This window comes from Bradysia coprophila (genome assembly GCF_014529535.1).
Source record: "Bradysia coprophila strain Holo2 chromosome X unlocalized genomic scaffold, BU_Bcop_v1 contig_128, whole genome shotgun sequence".
Taxonomy (NCBI): domain Eukaryota; kingdom Metazoa; phylum Arthropoda; class Insecta; order Diptera; family Sciaridae; genus Bradysia; species Bradysia coprophila.
The window spans coordinates 306,866-328,551 of record NW_023503295.1 but is presented as its reverse complement, the minus strand read 5'-3'; the positions used below and the strand labels follow the sequence as shown (position 1 = coordinate 328,551).

Here is a 21,686-nt window from a genome sequence, read left to right as displayed (position 1 = left end):
TATATCATACAAACTAATGTTGGGACCACATTTCGTCGTACGAATTTCCTCTAGAGACTAACTATAAATAGACTGGAAATTACAAACAAAATTACGTAAATAATGTGTCCATAACATTTAATACGAAATGTTTGATAGCGTGATGCGTGAGAATTGGTGGGCAAATTAGCGTGAAGAATTTGAATTTGTTTAACACACAACACTTTTGCCGGTTATTGTGAGTTGTCAACTTTAGGAACACCGGAAAGTGCTAGGGGAGTCGAGGAATACCTCCAAATGAATTTCTAAAAATCAAAAATTTCACTTTTCGGTGTTCCTAAAGTGCCTGCTCGAGCATTATCCCCTACGTGTTAAGAAAATTAAAATATGGTAACGATTACCTTGGCGTTGACGGAGGAAAATTTTAGAAATGACGGTGAAAACTTTAAGAGACCGGAAGTGTTACGCAATCCGCAATCGGTTATAGTGAAAATAATATTTTGGAAGACACACACTTTTGACATTTATTTAAAAAAAAAACTTAAAAATTGAGACAGCTTCTCTTGTGCTAATGCACTCTCTAAAAATACGCTTCTGCACCATATTTCTACTATAAATTAATGATTGTTTGTCAAAACAAAACTTTTATATGCTTCCTACTGCGGGACGAAAGAAAAAATGTAAATCCACGGGCCGAAAGTGGCAGATATGTAAGCCCACGCGGCGAAAGCTTCGCTTTCGCCCCTTCGGCTTACAATTTTCTGTCACTTTTGGCTCTTGGGCTTACATTTTTCAACTTTCGTCCCCAGTAGGCAGCATATAAAACTTAATAAGCAACTCTTTCGGCCTCCTCAATCGATACGTAAATAACTATTGTATGCTTGCTAAGAGGACCGAAAGTAAAGCTGTCAATTCGCGGGGCGAAAGCTTTCGCTTTCGCCCCTGAAATTGACATTTCTTTACTTTCGGTCCTCTTAGCAAGAATACAAAACTTAATACGTAACTCTTTCGGCCTACTAAATCGATACGTAAATAACTATATATTCGCGGTAATCGAAAATCCATTTTCTAAATGCGAAATTGACAACTTTCAAAAATGTCAACGCCTACATGTATAGGTGTAACATTCCACGTAAAATGGTATGAAATATGCATCTTAAACAAATTGATGCAACACATTTTATCGTACGAAATACCAGTCCAGTAATAATTCGTCTAAGGAAATTTCACGTTTTTTTGTGAATAAATACATACATACGCTTACATACATACAATTTTGAGCTATATTCTAAGTCTGATTTTGTACTATTTGTATCTTTCAGTCAGCATCTTTCAGTATACTGAGTTTTATGAAATGTTTTCTATATATTTTAATGTTCGAGAATGGAACTGACTCAAGAAATACCAATTTGGACTCTTTGCAAATTTGTAGCCTACAGTGGGGTCACTTTAGTTCGGAACATATTTGAAATTTTTGAGAGTTCTAAAAGTCATCGATGTTCCCAGTCAATAAAGCGTTTCCAGGTTATGATATTTTGGCACAAAATTTGAAAATCCCATAGCGAATTCAAATTTCGCGCCAAAATATCATAGACCGGGAAGAACTTAATTGACTGGGAACCTCGATGACTTTTAAAACTCTGATAAATCTGAAATTGTTCTTTCTAAAGATGAACACACTGTACATTTAGGCGGAAAAATATTCGATGTTTTGATGCTTTCTCTGAACCAAAATCTTTTTTTTTTAAATAAAACCATTAAAGCATACAAACATATCTTACTTTTAAATAAAAAAATTGGTTTGTGTTAACTTATCCCACTTGGAGAAACCTTTGCAGATTGTGTAATCTGTAAACGCTTCTCCAAGTAGGTCAAGTTGTGTATCACAAACCAATTTTTCCTTTTAAAGTAAGACACTTTAGCGTGTTTTATTGGTTTTATTTTAAAAAAAAAGAAGATGTTCCGCCTAAATGTAGGCTACAAATTTGCAAAGGATACACAGTGGTAAGTGTTCATTGATCTCGCAACAAGTGAATGCGCTAAGAAGTTCGCATCGTATCATTTCTATTGTACACAAGGATGTGAAAGTGTCTTTTTCTAATGTGTGTTATTGGTCTGGATGTTGGATTTAGTTTTTTCGCCGTTTGAAGATAATGTTGGCTCTATGGATGACGATTTGTGTTGATTCCACAGGGAAGGGACGTTCGATATTTGTGTCAAATCGTCATCCATAGAGCCATAACCAAAAAAATTCTGTTGACAAATTGTTCGCAGAAACGTTGAGGTTATGGCTCTGTGGATGCTCTCGTTCGATTTCGGTTTGTTTTTGGCTTGTCAAAAATCTCTTTTACCGTACGATGGAAGAAACGTTTACAATAATTTCCATTGATAAAAAATTGCACCTGATAGACTTGTCTGCTATTTATACACCTTATGTTTATGATATTTTTCTAGTTTTATTATCATCTTCGTCTTGTAAAATTATTCGGTGATCCTGTCCCGACACCGAAATTTAAATTCATCGAATGGCTCGTTTTTCATGGATCTGGAACGCAATGTGTCGATAAGTTCGGAAACTCGTTTCGTCAGTCACTGCTATGCGGAACGGCTCTGTCGAGCAGCGGACGTAACACTGCGACGGAAGAAGACCTTGAGCAGGTACTGGAATATTTCAAGGACTACGCAGTACATATTGGCCTGTTCCGATGCGATCCCCATGTTCCTCAAAAACGTTGTCCCCAATGAAGTGAGCGATACGGACTTGATTTATTGCCACGACAAGTCCAAAATTTTGCCTAATGTTGTTCCGGATGGATGTTCACGACCGATACGAATTTCAAGGCTTTCCGGAGGTAAGATGAAAATAGTTATTTTCCTAACGAATAGCGAATGAGAGGTTTCCAGCTGAAACTTGAAAATTATTTCGAATACTTTCAGTTGGCTAGCTACACGGGAGAGAGAACATGGCAGCCTCGTGAGTTCAGCCAAGCAGAAATGTCGAAAGCGTTCAGAGACCACCAGCATGATTTCGAATACCAAATGGCTCCGTTACATTCCTTAACGTTTCGACCAATGGACCGAACGATTCCATCTGTCAATGCAATAAGTAAGATGGCACCATTCAAAGGGCTCATCCCGCCGTTTCTTGCCGACCTGATTGACGGGTCCTCGACCGAAGACGAACCGTCGGACAGCGGACCCGGGCCGTCGCACCGAGTCATGTCACCGAGACAAACACCTTCACCAGGTCCATCACATCGATCAGGATCAACACCGCTAGGAACATCACTTCGATTGCGATCATCAATAACACCGGTTTCACCAGTGCCATCACATCGATCAGGATCCGCAGTGCTACCGACAAGATCAACACCGCAAGGAAGTCCATCACTTCGATTGGGATCGTCGATAACACCGGTTTCACCAATGCCATCACATCGATCAGGATCCGCAGTGCCACTGCCAGTGCCACAACGGACGGAGGACGACTCGGACACAGACGAAGAGTCAGAGGAACGGGAACGACAAAAATTGGTTATAGGCAAACTGGTCGGTAACTCGCAATGGTTTCCAGCATTCCCGTTAGGCGGCGACTTTGAATTATTGAACAGTAACGGTACCCTTGAAAAATATGATGGCAACCGTATCATCCGATATTATACGTTCGACGAGTTTTCGCGAAACCAAACCAAAATTCAAACCAATCTGAGTCTAAGAAAGCGGGACAAAAAATTTATCAACAAGGCTTACCATAACTATTGTACAGTAAACGAATTGCAGCCTCCCGAATATAACATTATATAAATTCCAAGAAAATACAAATTTCCATTGATTTTCACTTAAAAATTTTTGTTTTTATCATCGAAACTAGTCTGCCGAACATACACCAAAAGTGATCAAATTTTTCAAGCTGCCCAACCATACCCTAGAGGTGTGCGGGCCGATGTTTTTTTGAAGCCCGTCCGGCCCGAAGCCCTGTCCGAAATTCATTTTTAAAGCCCGGCCCGAACTGGCCCGACGTATTTATAGCCCGGCCGGCCTAAGCCCGATCGGGCCGGATAAAAACTCGGACGGGCATTTTCGGGCGGCCCGAAAGCAAATTTCATATAAAAAAGTGCGCGAAACTTTGAAAATCGGGCCAAAAATTTGATTTTTTAGGTCCAGTCCAAGCTTGGCCCGACATCTCTACCATACCCTGAAAAAGACCTAATTTTTTTAAAGACAAGTCCTTCGACTAATATAAGACAAGTCTTACAGCTTGGCTGGAAACAATATAAAAATGTTTTATTTCGGCAATTTAGACCTTCGACTAATATAAGACAAGTCTTCCAGCTTGGCTGGAAGTAATATAAAAATGTTTTATTTCGGCAATTTAGACCTTCGACTAATATAAAACAAGTCTTCTAGCTTTGCTGGAAGTAATATAAAAATGTTTTATTTCGGCAATTTAATATAAGACAAGTCTTCCAGCTTGGCTGGAAGTAATATAAAAATGTTTTATTTCGGCAATTTAGACCTTCGACTAATATAAGACAAGTCTTCTAGCTTTGCTGGAAGTAATATAAAAATGTTTTATTTCGGCAATTTAGACCTTCGACTAATATAAGACAAGTCTTCCAGCTTGGCTGGAAGTAATATAACAATGTTTTATTTCGGCAATTTAGACCTTCGACTAATATAAGACAAGTCTTCTAGCTTTGCTGGAAGTAATATAAAAATGTTTTATTTCGGCAATTTAGACCTTCGACTAATATAAGACAAGTCTTCCAGCTTGGCTGGAAGTAATATAAAAATGTTTTATTTCGGCAATTTAGACCTTCGACTAATAAAAAACAAGTCTTCCAGCTTGGCTGGAAGTAATATAAAAATGTTTTATTTCGGCAATTTAGACCTTCGACTAATAAAAAACAAGTCTTCCAGCTTGGCTGGAAGTAATATAAAAATGTTTTATTTCGGCAATTTAGACCTTCGACTAATATAAGACAAGTCTTCCAGCTTGGCTGGAAGTAATATAAAAATGTTTTATTTCGGCAATTTAGACCTTCGACTAATAAAAAACAAGTCTTCCAGCTTGGCTGGAAGTAATATAAAAATGTTTTATTTCGGCAATTTAGACCTTCGACTAATAAAAAACAAGTCTTCCAGCTTGGCTGGAAGTAATATAAAAATGTTTTATTTCGGCAATTTAGACCTTCGACTAATATAAGACAAGTCTTCCAGCTTGGCTGGAAGTAATATAAAAATGTTTTATTTCGGCAATTTAGACCTTCGACTAATAAAAAACAAGTCTTCCAGCTTGGCTGGAAGTAATATAAAAATGTTTTATTTCGGCAATTTAGACCTTCGACTAATATAAGACAAGTCTTATAGCTTGGCTGGAAGTAATATAAAAATGTTTTATTTCGGCAATTTAGACCTTCGACTAATAAAAAACAAGTCTTCCAGCTTGGCTGGAAGTAATATAAAAATGTTTTATTTCGGCAATTTAGACCTTCGACTAATAAAAAACAAGTCTTCCAGCTTGGCTGGAAGTAATATAAAAATGTTTTATTTCGGCAATTTAGACCTTCGACTAAAATAAGACAAGTCTTCCAGCTTGGCTGGAAGTAATATAACAATGTTTTATTTCGGCAATTTAGACCTTCGACTAATATAAGACAAGTCTTCCAGCTTGGCTGGAAGTAATATAACAATGTTTTATTTCGGCAATTTAGACCTTCGACTAATAAAAAACAAGTCTTCCAGCTTGGCTGGAAGTAATATAAAAATGTTTTATTTCGGCAATTTAGACCTTCGACTAATATAAAACAAGTCTTCCAGCTTGGCTCTTTATAGTAGCTCTTTTGAATTGTTAGTGCAAACTAGAGTTACGCAGGTCATGTAAACATAATTTTTTAAGATGAAATAAATGAAATGAAAAAAAAAGTAATACAGTTCAAACTAAATTAGAACGTCGTAAAGATTTTTTAGAGTTACTAAAGTCTTTAATGTCAAATAGAAAAAGTGCGTCCGTTTCACACTTTTTCTCAGGCGCACTTTTTATTTTGAATTAGAATTTTTCGTCTTTTTCAATTTTTGTTTTTTGCTACAGAAAGTGTTCTATTTTAGGTTTTATTGTTTTATTTTATAATTTGGAAGCTCAATACTCTAATTTACGACCGGGCAAATAAAGAATAAGTAACTTATTTTGAAATGCTATCAGACTTTTGTCATTGTTCCGAATAATAATAAAACTACTGAATTTGGGACTTGTGTCCCGTTGAACGTACTTTTATTGAATGCACCGTTTTCACATACAACCTTCGTATTTAAAGCCCTTTTCCGGGTGTCTAAGATACATTTTCATTCATTTGTCCTCCTTTCTGTTCGCCCGTTCGACAGTGTTTTCTAGAGTGTTTTAAGGTTCAGTGAATTTATAACAGTCATATAGTGGCCGTCTTTCAATTTTGTGGTATAGTTGCCGCTGTTTGACCAGCTGGTCCATTTAAACAAACAAAGTCAGTTAATGTTATAATCAGTAGGAAGTAAAAGTAGCAACAGTGGTTTGTTTATTATCGTTAACAATACAACTAAAGAGAGTGTATTCGTGTTTTTTAATGCAAATATGAACGGAGTTATGCACTAACCGTAATTAATTTTTAGATCCTGAAATTTTATGGGTATCCTGATATGTATCTTTTAGATCTTTTTTATATACGGTTACGCCGTTCATATTTGCGTTGGCTGACATTGTGTGCCATGGATATAAAAGAGTAGAAGGTAACATCGACACAGCGCAAAATTTGAAAATCGAAATAAAAAAATAACTATTTTATATGAAAAGAATTGTTTCGCATTCATGTTTCAGATGGGAATCATTTTTTGTGTCGAAATACTGTATATTATGTTACTAAGAACAAAGAGGTTTCCCAACTGAGACATGTTTTCTATCTGAAATATGTTTCCCATTTGAAATATGTTTCCATCTCAAGTTTGTTTACCATCTGAAACATGTTTTCCATGTGAAACATGTTTCCCAACTGAAACATGTTTCCCATCTGAAACATGTTTTTCATCTGAAACATGTTTTTCATCTGAAACATGTTTTCTATCTGAAATGTGTCTCCAATTTGAAATATGTTTCCAATTTGAAACACGTTTTCCATCTGAAACATGTTTTCCATCTGAAATGTGTCTCCAATTTGAAATATGCTTCCAATTTGAAACACGTTTTTCATCTGAAACATGTTTTCCATCTAAAACACGTTTCTCGTTTGAAACATGTTTTCTATATGAAACATGTTCTTTATCTGAGATATGTTTACCATTTGCAATATGTTTCCCATCTCAAGTATGTTTACGATCTTAAGTATGTTCACCATCTGACACATGTTTCCCATCTGAAACATGTTTTTCTTCTGAAATATGTCTCCAATTTGAAATATTTTTCCCATTTGCAACATGTTCCTCATTTGAAATATGTTTTTCATCTCAAGTATGTTCACCATCTGAAACATGTTTTCCTTCTGAAACATGCTATTCATGCGAAACAATCTCTTTTCATAGAAAATTGTTGTTTCATTTTTATTTTCAAATTTTGCGCCATATCGACGTTACCTTCTAATCTTGTATATCCATGGCACACAATGTCAACCAACGCACATATTTGCATTATAAAGCAACTCTCTTTAGTTGTATTGTTAACGATAATAAACAAACCACTGTTGCTACTTTCACCTCCTGCTGATTATAGAATTAACTGACTTTGCTTGTTTAAATGGACCAGCTGGTCAAACAGCGGCCACTATACCACAAAATTGAAAGTCGGCCACTGTAATATGTTATGACAAAAGTCTGATAGCATTTCAAAATAAGTTACTTACTTCTATTGATTCTTTTATTTGCCCGGTCGTAAATTAGAGTATTGAGCTTCCAAATTATAAAATAAAACAATAAAACCTAAAATAGAACACTTTCTGTAGCAAAAAACAAAAAATTGAAAAAGACGAAAAATTCAAATTCAAAATAAAAAGTGCGCCTGAGAAAAAGGCTGAAACGGACGCATTTTTGCTATTTGACATTAGTGACTTTAGAAACTCTAAAAAATCTTACGACGTTCTAATTTAGTTTGAACACACTGTATAAAAATGTTTTATTTCGGCAATTTAGACCTTCGACTAATATAAGACAAGTCTTCCAGCAGAAGTAATTGTGTCAATCTCCCCTCTACTTCTTTTTTATAGGTGCGACCGCAACAAGTTCGAACTCCAACATTGCCACACTACCACACTGGAGACAATTCTGACAAAGACAGTTTAAAAGATTTTTCAAACGTAGCCTCAGATTATTTTCGTTGTGTTTTATGTATTTAACCCAAACTTTTATGTCAAAATAGAGCTACCATTTGAGGACTAAATTTAAAATTCTGTGTAAAAAAAGAACGAACAATAGGCGGCGGTTCAAAATCTTTCGTTCAAATGTCGCATTATCTGTAACGTTGATGGCAGTTCTTACCAAGGTTCTGAAAGAAGAGGTTAAGACACTTCGAAGGCGGGTGAAACACAAATCTTGAAAATTCAGACATGTATATTGTTTGAAAAGTCAACTTGAAAGCAAAATTTTTTTTTTGTTAAGTTGAAATCGTCATATAAAATTTTCCAAACCTAGTTTGACAGGAAAATTTTGATCACACCGCCTTCGTGATCAATTCGAAAGTGTCTTAACCTGTTCTTTCAGAACCTTTGTTCTTACCGTAGATGGCATTTCAGACGGCCTTGAAGATGATGTGTGCAATGTTGAAGAGCAGCTACAACGTTCAACAATTGATTTTTTTACTTCTGCAGTAAAAAAATGCAACGAAAAAAACAGTTAAAAATCGTAACAGTAGCACTCGCTGCCAAACGACGTCCTGTCACAACGCCACATTGATTTCATTCAGAACGTGAGAGTAGAGTGTTATAGCGTGCTATTCTACTTCACACATTGCCGGAACATTCATGAACACATACACCTTTAACTGAACCGCCTATTGCTTCGAAACGGTTGCCCATCGTGGACTAATGTGTTTACCGAAAAGAATTACCAAATTACTGGAGTGGCAGCCGTTTGTTGGCCGTTACAAAAGATTATGGCTCTGTTTTAACTGTTTTAACGAAAGAAGAAAAACCATTTCGCCGATCCACAACGGCAGAGAAGCGTTCATCGAATATTTGCAATCAAGTAATGGTTGACCAAATTTCGAACGAACTTTATACCGGTCAACCAATATTTTGAATTCGAACTTCTGTCGCAGGGAATACATATCAACTTTTGACGGGTATTGCGGTGAGAAAATTGCTTTAGCAAAAGGAAGTAAAACTCACCTTTTTTTATGCGCATCGTTTATATTGTACATGAGAAGAGGTACATCGTTATCTTAAGCATAAAATAGTAAATTAAAACCATTAAACTCAAATGAAATTAAAAGAAAAGTAATTTTTGGCACCGTTAATTAATTAATAAATAAAAATTTAATTTGCTGCGTAGCCAGTAAACTATTCATCTATGTAGCTATTTATTGATCGATTCCTTTGGTTGTCCGTTGTCGGCGAATACGATTTATACGTTTCTTCTTCCTTTTTCCGGTGACGCATCGTGCAAAATAGCAGCATCGACGTCAATAGACCAAACAACTGTAACGAACAATTATTATTCGCCCGTTTCGTAACGCCCTAACATTGGCTGATAAATATTTACTTGAATAAAAGCTATTACAAGTCCAACCGCACCAACCACATGCAATCGATGCACCAGCCACATCTGAATAGCGTCCAAACATCCATGACTCCACCACAACGCCGGATTGTGAGCTTTGGAGCAGTTAATGGAAGCTGGTAATTCATAGCCAGATCCTTCAACCAATCCAAACGATTCATTGTATTGCGGACGACAACAAGAGTCGGGAACCCATCGTTCACCCGGCCACGAACTTATGTCATACCAATCTTCATATGAATTCACGCCACAGCAATGTACCTATTTTAGCCAAGAAAACCAAGATATCGATTAATAGTACCGTTATAATGATTGTGATCCATTCTCAATATATTCGTCGTACATTCGACTGTAGACTGTCCCATATTGCAGCCACTGACGGCGTTATACGGCCTCCCATATCGGTCGAATTGTAAAATTTCTCGATTCCGTACTTAAGTTCACTGGCCAGTGTTCGTCCTATTCCCCCGCGGAAAACAAACGCCAATGATCCGAGAAGGAATTCAGTTAAAAATAATAGGACTAGTAATGTGAAGTACTGAAAGGTATTAAACGATGTGTTCGATTAACGTTGATAAGGCAATTGTACGGGAGTGTTTCTGCACAATACTCACACAAATTAATAAACATTTGGACTGGAACCACGAACCACAACACCCGAAAAATGTTATTACAAAACCCATTACGCCAGCCGTTAAAAGTAACTGAAACAAGGTACAAACGGAATGTTATTTGTTGTCATGTTGTGAGTAGAAAACTATGTCGATGATCATTTACCGAATCAGCGCTTAGGGCTGCATGGTCTGGTAGTAGTGTCACATATTCTCCTTGATATGCTAACCGTAACCATAATCCAGCTCCTAGAAATGCACATGAACATATCTAATCGTAGATATGGAGTAAATATAGGCAGAATATTGAAAAACAGACAATTTTACCAATATAATTATGTTGAGCCAGCAAAACGTCCGTCGCATACATGAATAACCTCCGCTACTCATTTTCTAGAAATCAAAGAAAATATCGTTAATGATCGTGATCGAGTATAAAATAATAATTTAGGACCTGAAATAAACAGGTTAAGACACTCACGAACTGTGTACATTCAGTGGATATTCTTCATATACAATTTTTAGCAAACCGATGTGTCTTAAGCTTTTCTTTCAGAACCTAACCTAGAAAATAATCTGAAACTAAATCAGGTGGATCAGATATGACAACTTTGTGTAACATTAAAGTATAGTTTCCACTTAAAAAGAGCACTACGTTTAGCCTCCGTCTACGTGACAGTTGTAAAATAGAACAAAAGAACTGTCACGCAAACGGAGTGGAAATTGAATTTATTTCAATTTTTTACTCCGTTTACCTGACAGTTTCTTTGTTCTATTTTACAACTGTCATGTAAACGGAGGCTAAACTGAGTGCTCTTTTTAAGTGGAAACTATACTTAAGCCAAGTAGAAACGTAGGATAAGATTAGACTGTTTTGTAATCTGTTATGACAACGACGGCAACTATAACAGATTCGATTTATTAGCTGTCACCTATGCAGCAAAATGAATGTTGAAGAAAATGAAGTAAAAGATTTTGAGTCAAAGCAAACACTATAGGAAACATTTAAATCAAGCGACTTAGTATCATCATCATATTGGATATATGCTTGGTCAGCTTAAACATTTTTGTTTTGTTCAAAACGAAAAAAAAGACTGCTCGTATACGGCACAGTCAATAAAAAAAACGATCTTTTCAATCAACAAATTTTACAATAAATAAAAATCATCTATTACTTCCTAAAGTGTTCCTAGAATACATGCCACATTGCCTCTTTGTATAGCAATAGAAATTTTCTGCAACAGATAACCTTTGGAACGTGGCTCCCCTGATGCTCTCTTCATTAATGATCCCAACTTGTCAATATTTAATATTGTTTATGATTGATAGCACTAGGTTTAGATCATTGGTATAGAGAGTCTCAGCTCTGTAACCGTAAACAAGAATTTTTCTCTACACTTTCATCGATGAACGACATACAAATAAAAACCTAGTTACTCACTGTACTTTGGATGAGGCTACGAATGCCTCCTACCTATACTATATAAATGCACTTGTTTACTATCGACAGTAAATGCAAATGTTCTGGTCACATCCTCGATGTAAATGCGCAGTTAGACCGATATTAATATTTTGTTTTATATTCCGAATTTAAGTACAATGGCAAGTTATATTACGATAACAGCGAGTAAGATTGTTGTGAGAAAATGCTGAGATGGAAGAGTGTGCCTAATTGAAAATAATTGGTTTCTTCAAATTTCCACTCGTTCCAAACATTCGTTATTTTGATTAGGCCGATAGCCTACAGGATATACAATTAAACCATTTTACACGTCAAATTAGAGGTGAGTGGTAGGCAGGGCATATCAAAAGTTCTCGTTTATTTTTTTTATAATGGCCAGCATATGTTTAATGCCTAAGATCCAGGCCAAACTAATTTCCCATAAATTTGAGAATTTTTGATTTGCTGCCGTGACAAAAAAAAAGTTGAAAATTTTACCTGGTGCAGGTAACTTTGTCTCCAGGTAACCTACAATAGCCACCACAGCTGTAACTCTTAATAAAAGATATAGTCGTAGAAGACAACATCGATAAAAAAAATCTTAACAAAAATTACCCTACTCTATTTATCCAGAACCATAGAAACTGGTCTGATTCAGGAGAATCAGGAGAAAACATTAACTATCGTTTTTTATTCTCATTCGAAAGAAGATAATAAACCTCATCCAATGCTTGGGTCGTTGTTTCTTTCGTTTTATTTGTTCCACACGTATTCCATAACATAGAAGTAGCGTTTGTCTTTCGTTTCTTCTAGACCACACGTACGTGTGAGTGAAACGACTCACGCTTCTTTTGTTGACAACGTGTGGAACGTTTGAAACTTTAAAATGCTAACCAAGTAAAAACTTTTGATGACGTTCGTTTACCTGGAGACAAAGTCACCTGCAACAGACAAGAATTTCAACTAATTTTTGTCAGTGTAACAGTTTAATGTTTATCATTTTCGTATTCGTATTTCTTTAAGAGTGATATCGCCAAATCTTCAGGTGATTTTTTTAACTTTGGGAACAAGCGGTCCCCTCATTGGATTCGTCTTTCAATTCTAGGAAACACGTATCTTTCATTTTTTCTAAAAAAAAATTGTTTTCTGTAAAAAGCGTTCAAAAACCAAGACATGTTAGAGGATACCGAAAACAGTTTTTCGACAATAACTCAATAAAAAATCATTTTAAATTGTTGTAATGTTGTACGAATGTCGGCCTTGGAAAGACCTACAGGCAGTGCTGCTTTTAGCTTTTGGGCGCCATCGGGCAATTGGAAAAATAGGCGCCAATTTAGTAAAGATAATTTTTTTTAAGGACCTCGAGCGCCATTTTCTTCTGCTCCACTTCGGGCGCCACGGACTTTTGCCCATTTAGCCCATATGGAAAAGGCGGCACTGCCTACAGGTAGAGTATACGCACCGCTTGGTGCTAGTAGATCCACGAGAGTTATGACTAGAAATATAGTGAATGTTCGGAGAAATCGCCTTCTCTGCAGCTTCGATATTCCACGAAACTGAGTATGGGGTGTTGTAGCTGGCCTCACCCACTATCGTTCCACATATGAATGAACCCAGTACTTTTGTGCTGCAAGCCTACAGAGGTCCTGGAAAAAAGGTGTGCCAAAATATAGATTTTTTCCTTCTTTCTGAGGGCCCAACTGCTGGAACAGCATCTGGAACGGTACTACGGCAATCATTTTTTATCGTCTTGATATGATCAAGTGGGAGAAAACGGTTTTCCAAACTCCTGTCGCGTAGCAATTATTGGTCCAATTGAAAAACTAATTACTGTTCCGGAGTCCTGAGGTGATTTGCTATACGCTAACATTTTATTTGACTAAAATCCTCCGAGAAAAATTTGATAATTTTTCTCTTGATATTACTAACATTAGATCTGTTTTAACGACATATATTCGCGACATTGCGAAGCGTTTTTCTATTGATAAGGTAAAAGAATAGTAGACGATAAAAAATGATTGCCGTAGTACCGTTCCAGATACTGTTACAGCTGTTGGGCCCTCAGAAAGAAGGAAAAAATCTACATTCTGGCACCAACTTTTTCCCAAGACCTCTGTAGGCTTGCAGCACAAAACTACTGGGTTCATTTATATGTAGAACGATAGTGAGTGAGGCCAGCTACAACACCCCATACTCAGTTCCGTGGAACATTGAAGCTGCAGAGAAGGCGGACTCTCCGAATATTCACTATATTTCTAGTCATAACTCTTGTGGATCTACTAGCACCAAGCGGTGCGTATACTTTCCAAGACCGACATTCGTACAACATTTCAACAATTTAAAATCATTTTTTCTTGAGTTATTGTCGAGAAACTGTTTTCGGTACCCTCTGACATGTCTTCACTTTTGAACGCTTTTCACAGAAAACAATTTTTTTTAGAAAAAGTGAAAGATACGTGTTTCCTAGAATTGAAAGACGAATCCAACGAGCTATCACTCATTAAAAACGGAGACCGTTTGTTCCCCAATCACCTGAAGATTTGGCGATATCACTCTTAAATCAAACTTTCTCACTTAAATATATAGTTCGAATTGTCCCAATTCCGACGTAACGGGTTCAAATGCATAATGCCTTTGGAGCCTTTGGGCTTCTGACAACCCTTTTCGTGGGCCACCTATACGTCGCGTCATATGGACAAGGATATAGACCTGTTGATGTTGTTTAATATGATACTTTTGTCCTGAGTTGCAACTGAATAATAATGAAGAGTAATGCTTGCTTAGTGTGGCTACATACACTGGTGTCAATTTTATATTGACAATGATACACAGTCCGTAAAATGGACTGTTATGCCATTGTCAAGCGAATCTATTTGCGTAACAGATATAATATAACTCATTAGTTCATCTCAATGTGTTTTATCAGTACAGAGAGTGCCTCAATAAAAACCTGTTTATAAATTTCAATTTAACATATTTTCAGTCACGGATGTCATTTAATACATGATAATCATACACATCCACTCTGTATGAACAGTGATACAGATTTATTTATTTTTTTTTTTGAGCGCATATTAGATTATATTAAAACATCTTCGTAAACTGTACCATATAATATTATGTACCGTCTACCGACATACATCATCCATATACACACCGTCGCAGCTATATATCAAAACATTTTTATTTTATTTTTCGTTTCAATATGAAAGCATTTGTATAATTCAATTTTTATGTAGAAATTCTTGTATAGCTTGTGTAGCTAAATATTGGTTTTTGCTGATATTCTTCAAAGGTAAACTTCAATTTGTTTGTACTTCAGAAAATAACGGAACAAATTCAGAGGTAATGTTGAATATACCTATCTAATACAACTCAATAAACCTTATAAGCATTAATATAATTATCCGTGTGCCTCACATTGCATATATGTACGAAAATTCGTGAGAGAATTTACAATGCTCTTACTTGTTAATCTAATTTTTTTATTTTTTTAAACAGTCAATGATGAACAAAAAAGATATTCATTCAGGTTAAAGAAACTGCACAAAAAACCAGATGACTTGTAACTTGAAACAATTTTTTTTTTCGTTAAATTACATCTTGACTTTCAATGGCAATTCTATTGTTCTCGTGAAACAAGAAATAAAATAAACAAAATTATTCGTTTATTAGGTGTACTAGTCGTGTAGGGAAAAACTAACAAACGACTTCTGTAACGAGAGTGTGAACTGAAGTGTAACAAAAGTCCATACTATCAATATTCCGAGATGAAAATAATAATTGTAAATTGGTCTCGTCACTGTTTTATTACAGGCGTGAGAGTCGCCGAAAGTTAGTGAGATGGTAAGACCGTTGACGACAATATATTTTTAGTCCAATTTCAAGCTGAAGCCTCTCCGTTAAAGTCAATAAACTCTGAATGAAATGGAAATTGCTTAAATTAGGAAACCCTATTCTCAGTCGAATGCGAGCTCACCGCCATACTGACATGAGTGTAGGACCTACCCTTTTAGAAAATGACACGATTAACTCAACAAAGTTAATAAATCTGTTACTTCTATTATGAAGTCATAGCGTTTGATACCAACAAATCTATTACTTCAATCTTTTTTCTCATAAAATTTCGTTATATACAAGGGAACACCAGAGGTCACCACGTTTTTTTTGTCATCTTTGTCGATACCAGATGAGCAGCCGTTTCTATGCCCTTCATGTTTCAAGATGAAGAAATCCACACAATCACATACAAGACCACATTTTCGGGTATAGTCGAGTACGGATCCATATTCTTTTCAGAAGAGTACTAATCATTTCTATAGAATCCACTTAGTATTGAAGTATTTTCCCAATGCCAAGCTTTCATGTGCCCATCTCATTATCTCTTATATAGCGAAATGTTATGACAAAAAAGATTGAAATAATAGATTGTCCTCACGTTTCCTATACCCTATGACACGCAAGTCACACTTTCGTCGCCCTCTTTCCTTCGAAACGAACGGATGTATGGACGAAACCGTGCCGTTTCACTTCTTACAGGTCTGTCATTTATATCGCAGAAAAATTTGCCAAAAGACCGCTAAAATTCCACATGGTTTGAATACAATAGGGGTAAACCATTACGGTTCGTAAAGTTTGTAAGGAAGTCAATTTTGTAAATAAACTTTTGACATTTAATGTATGGGAGAAATTGTTGGTTTTTCAGTGTGTGATCAGGGTGGCATTCACATTAATGAAATTGTAATCGAAATAGGCTTCAGAAAATGTTGAATTTCATTCGGTTCAAATCAGTCTTTCAATAAAGAAATTTTCTAAAACGGCTCCATTATTACATTCCCCAATATTAGTAAATTAGAAAACTAACAGGTTATGGGCCCAGGTGCATCTACAGAATAGTTTAAGGAAATCTAAAGAAATAATAAAGACGCAGAATGGCCGATACGAAAATTCCAATTTCGATTGTAAAACTGAACAACCATAACTATTCGATCTGGAAATACAAGATGGAATTGCTACTGATAAAAGAGGGCGTATGGGAAGCAGTCGAGGAAGAAGAATCTAGCGAAGAAGAAGACGACGACGATAATTCAACAACGACGGTTACATTATCAGCAGCCCATTTGAGAAAACTGGACAACAAAGCAAGAACGCTCATTGGACTGATGGTCGAAGATGATCAGCTGGGATTTATTCGAAACGAAACCACGGCATTGGGTTCTTGGAAGGCATTGAAGGCCCATCATGAAAAGCATACACTCAGTAAGAAGGTTCATTTGATTCGCCAAATTTGCAAATTGACGCTTGAAGAATATGGTGATGTACAAAAGCATATGACTGAGATGACTGAGACGACACTTTGATTACTGCACAGGAAAATGATCTGACGTACGTTTTCGTGCAACAAAAAGGATTGGTATGACTACGCAATCAGCGCAATCGAATAGAATATGGAAAGGCAATGGCAGCGAAATCCGACGGTTTTCTCTGTCACTTCTGCAAGATGAATGGTCATTTCAAAAGAGATTGCGAACAGTACAAGGTATGGTTGGCTAAGCAAGTTGAGAAGCAACGTGAAGATGAGAAGAAACGCCAGGCAAATGTTTGCAAGCAAGAAAAGGACGACAGGTGCGATTTATAAGAAATTACGGAAAGGAAAACTACGAAAATGAAAACTACGGAACAGACATTACAGAATTGGAAGCTACGGAAATGCGGAATTGCAAAATCAGAGCTAAAGAATTTTGGTATACGGAATAAGAATAGAAATATTAGTTTGAGGAGGAGACAGGAATTTTGCATCGAAATGTTAATTAATGTGATTGATGAGGAGTGTTGATTTTTCAGTGTGTGATCAGGGTGGCATTCACATTAATGAAATTGTAATCGAAATAGGCTTCAGAAAGTTCATTGAAGTTCATTCGGTTCACATCAGTCTTTCAATAAAGAAGTTTTCTAAAACGGCTCCATTATTACATTCCCCAATATTAGTAAATTAGAAAACTAACAGAAATGTCAATAGCTGACGAAATAGACTTACTTACAAACTGAACGAACCATAATGGTTTACCCCCAATATAGAAAGCTACAGTCAATTGGCTTCATAAAGGCTCGCATAAAAGTAACTTCTCCACCATAATGATATTTGAGCGGTGGAAGGTATCAACCTCTTTGAAGCTTAAACAATTAATTGTGTCTCATAGGAACGCAGGAGAATTTAAACAGAAACACCGTTTGGATGTCTGGTTGGAAAAATGCTGATAAATGTCTTTTGTAACAGTGACCTCCTAAATCCGACAAACTCTAATGTACATTGAAAATATCATTTTTTTTGTAGCGTCAGCATCATTTTGATAATATAAAATACAGAATGTGTGGTGCAACAAAATTGTTTCTTAACGAACATCATTATCACTGTCCTATTTATGTACTACTAAGTCTTAAAAAAACACAAAAAGATGTTATCAGAGATGACTCTTTCATGTTTGTTTACCTTAACGAGTCAATTAAACGAGAAAAAAAAACGAATTGTTTTTTGTGCTCTTGTTTCTCTCTCTCTCTCGCTTTTATTTTATGTCTCCGAACTTTGGAATGAAAATCTGCAACAGCTTTCCGTTACATAATAAAGTTTTAGGATGCTAATGAATGCAAACAATGCGGAACACTCTTGATTACATGTATGTAGAATGGTGTCGGTGTTTTTGTTCAAATAATAAAAAAAATTGAATGAAATTGGATATGAAACAATTGGATACGAAATAATAATTCATCTTCCGACCAAACATTTTTTTTTTCTTCAATAAAATCGTATTCCCACGTACATTAAAACATTGTACCCATCTATGAAAAGAAAGACGAACGAACGAAAAAAAAAGATCCGTAAATTTAATGAAAGAAAGTAAATTACTTCTTTGGGAATAATTTTTGTTGTTGTATTCATCTGAGATGATTGCAGAGAGTAAATGAATCAAAAAACAAGGCATCAGAACAGTCGGAGCGTTTGCTGCGACTTAGCCCCGTACGACCCGTAATCCTATTTCGTCCGTAACCATAATACGTCCATAGCCGTAATACGCCCGGAACCCTAATACGTCTACAACCCTCTAATGCGTCTGTTACCAAAATGCAAGACAAATTTACTGAAAGTGTTCATTTTTAAAATTGCGCAGAGCGCAATTACGAAAGCCCGTACGAAGTACCTCTCAAATAAAACCAACAATTTACGATATTATTTTAGAAACCCAAAATTTTTTGCCAACTTTCCATTGGGTATTCAATTACCTCTCAAATAAAACAAAAATTAGCAAAATCGGATGATATTTACTCGATTTATGTGCAAAAAACACTTAGTGCCGAGCAGCGGCCTTAGTCCAAGGGCCCAAATTTGAAACTTTTTTCGCCATCATTCTATTCGGCATTCAATTACCTTCCATAAAAAACTAAATCTAGCAAAATCGGATGAGATTTACTCGATTTATGTGCAAAAAACACTTAGGGCCGAGTAGCGGCCTTAGTCCAGGGGCCCAAATTTGAAACTTTTTTCGCCACGTTCTTTTCGGTATTCAATTATCTCTCAAACGAAACAAAAACTAGCAAAATCGGATGATATTTACTCGATTTATGTGCAAAAAACACTTAGGGCCGAGTAGCGGCCTTAGTCCATGGGCCCAAATTTGAAACTTTTTTTGCCACCATTCAATTCGGCATTCAATTAATCTCTCAAATGAAACAAAAACTAGCAAAGTCGGATGAGATTTGCTCGATTTATGTGCAAAAAACACTTAGGGCCGAGTAGCGGCCTTAGTCCATGGGCCCAAATTTGAAACTTTTTTCGCCATCATTCTATTCGGCATTCAATTACCTTCCATAAAAAACTAAAACTAGCAAAATCGGATGAGATTTACTCGATTTATGTACAAAAAACACTTAGGGCCGAGTAACGACCTTTGAGCCCTCCCAACAAACCCACGTTGCATCTTACCCAAAAAGAATGTTCAGCAACTTTGTTCTACTCGTCAATACCTTTCATTTGATATATCACAAGCAACCATTGCGTGCGTATTTCGGTAGATATCGTCGAAAGACTGAAAAACACCTATAGGGCCCTAGCTCTGGAAGGGCCGACCCTACCATGCCCATTTTCGAACTTGACCTTACTTTTGTCGATACCAATCAGGGAAAAAAAGAATTTTGAAAAAATGTTGTGATTTACTCAAGCTAGAGGGGTCACAGACGGACGGACGGACGGACGGACGGACGGACGGACATTTTTTTTATTGCGGATTCGTAGTCTATGAACATAACCAAATGCTTTGCCCTTACTGTCTGCTTCCAATTCGACGTGTTACAAACGGCATATTAATCTTATAAGCCCCCAGTACTTCGTACGGGGCTAAAAAGTGTGTTGAACCGAATGAATTGCACCATCACAATGTATGTCGTTGATAAACAGAAGGGTAAACCAATTGTTTTAATATTCTCAATTTCGCAATACATTCGTGAATAAATGTATACATTTCCCTCGGCATTTCCTCATTGTGTAACATTATATTTATTACAATTATATTGTGTGTGTGTACCCATCATAATTCCAACCACATTTCATTTAACGACAAAAATTTTTTTTTTATTTGTTTCTCTTTAGGGACAGCCGACATGAAATTTTTATAAGAAAATTCATGGAATTTTTCACAACGACCTTGTCCTATATTCGGTTTTCCACCCAGTTTTTTGTTTCATTTCCTTTTAAGGTGATGTGCATTATGTAGGACATGAACATAATAGTTTCTCGTAACTCAACCACACCTGCTCTCGTACCTGTGTATAGATTTATTTTTTTTTTGTTCAGCTCATCATTATAACGCCAAATCAACATAAATTTACATTGTAAAGAAATTTGTCATCGCCAGTCTAAATGGGCAACATGTAAATTGTGTAATTATTTTACGCCGATAAAACGCATCATTTGGTTTGAATAATGTGTTCTGAATAGCAGAATATATTTCACAAACATAAACGATTCGCAAACGATTTGTCATTTGTGTTTTGTAGCATCGATGATTTGTTTAAATAAAATATTTGGCGCCTAAAAAAGAAGGTTCGTTTTCCAAACAGTAACATTACCGTGATTAGATTAATCCAAATGCAAACAAGAGTGACTGAATTCAGAATGTTTCTTACACCATTATATACTTTCAACTAATATGCGAAAATTAGTAAGACACACTTTGAACGCGCTAAATTTCTTGTTGAACTTTTATGTAAATGTCGCCACAAACAGAGATTATGTGCTTTAATTATGTCTTCCACCACACACTCACTAAATAAAGTAGTTTGTTTGAATTCGTAATTAATTTTGTACACACAAACGAGAGAGAGAGGAGAGAATCCAAACAAAACAAAAATTAACGCCACAAATTTAGGAGCGCAATTAAATAAAATTAACCAAAAAGTCGTTCTATAAAGGTTTTCAACGGATGATGAGCAATATTATAACAAACAGTTTTTTTTTATTTTGGCTATATCACTTTTTTAGAACCGTCTTCGTCTATTGCCCACATCGAAACTGATCTGTAATTCCGTCTGTGTTTCAGTTATTCTGACATATAAAAAAAAATTGTTGAATTGTATCCTTCATGTAGCTACAGTGAATTAAATTTAAATTAAATTATGCATATTTAAATGGTACTTTCAATGTTGAGCGACAAATGGTGTAATTGTTACGATAGATAATACTACGTCTATACATTTTTTATCCGCACATATGTATATTATAATCAACAATAACGTTGATGGTGTTGCAGTTAGAGTAGGAGTAGATACAGTAAAGTGAGAATAAAAAAAATTCTCCTGGCTCACGATCTGGAACATTAATTCGCCTGATTGCAGATGTTGCTTCCATATTTTAACTGTCTTCTAATTCTCTC

The 21,686-nt window shown here is 36.0% G+C and overlaps 1 protein-coding gene across 4 annotated transcripts in view; it reads right to left on the bottom strand.

Moving 5' to 3' along the window:
• Positions 1 to 9,321: 9,321 nt before the first annotated feature.
• The window catches only part of LOC119067690 (tetraspanin-9), an 18,812-nt gene continuing 6,447 nt past the window's right edge, over positions 9,322 to 21,686 (bottom strand). For 2 of the 4 annotated variants that reach the window (XM_037170812.1, XM_037170815.1), the window contains exons 2-7: positions 10,650 to 10,715; positions 10,489 to 10,593; positions 10,326 to 10,415; positions 10,055 to 10,249; positions 9,694 to 9,972; positions 9,322 to 9,629 (exon numbers count right to left, since the gene is read on the bottom strand). In XM_037170812.1, coding sequence (XP_037026707.1) covers positions 9,492 to 9,629; positions 9,694 to 9,972; positions 10,055 to 10,249; positions 10,326 to 10,415; positions 10,489 to 10,593; positions 10,650 to 10,712 — 870 coding nt within the window. In that variant the 5' untranslated portion in view covers positions 10,713 to 10,715 and the 3' untranslated portion in view covers positions 9,322 to 9,491. Of the gene's footprint in view, positions 9,630 to 9,693; positions 9,973 to 10,054; positions 10,250 to 10,325; positions 10,416 to 10,488; positions 10,594 to 10,649; positions 10,716 to 20,883; positions 21,114 to 21,686 lie in introns of those variants that run through there. The other 2 variants (XM_037170814.1, XM_037170813.1) reach the window with 2 other exon arrangements.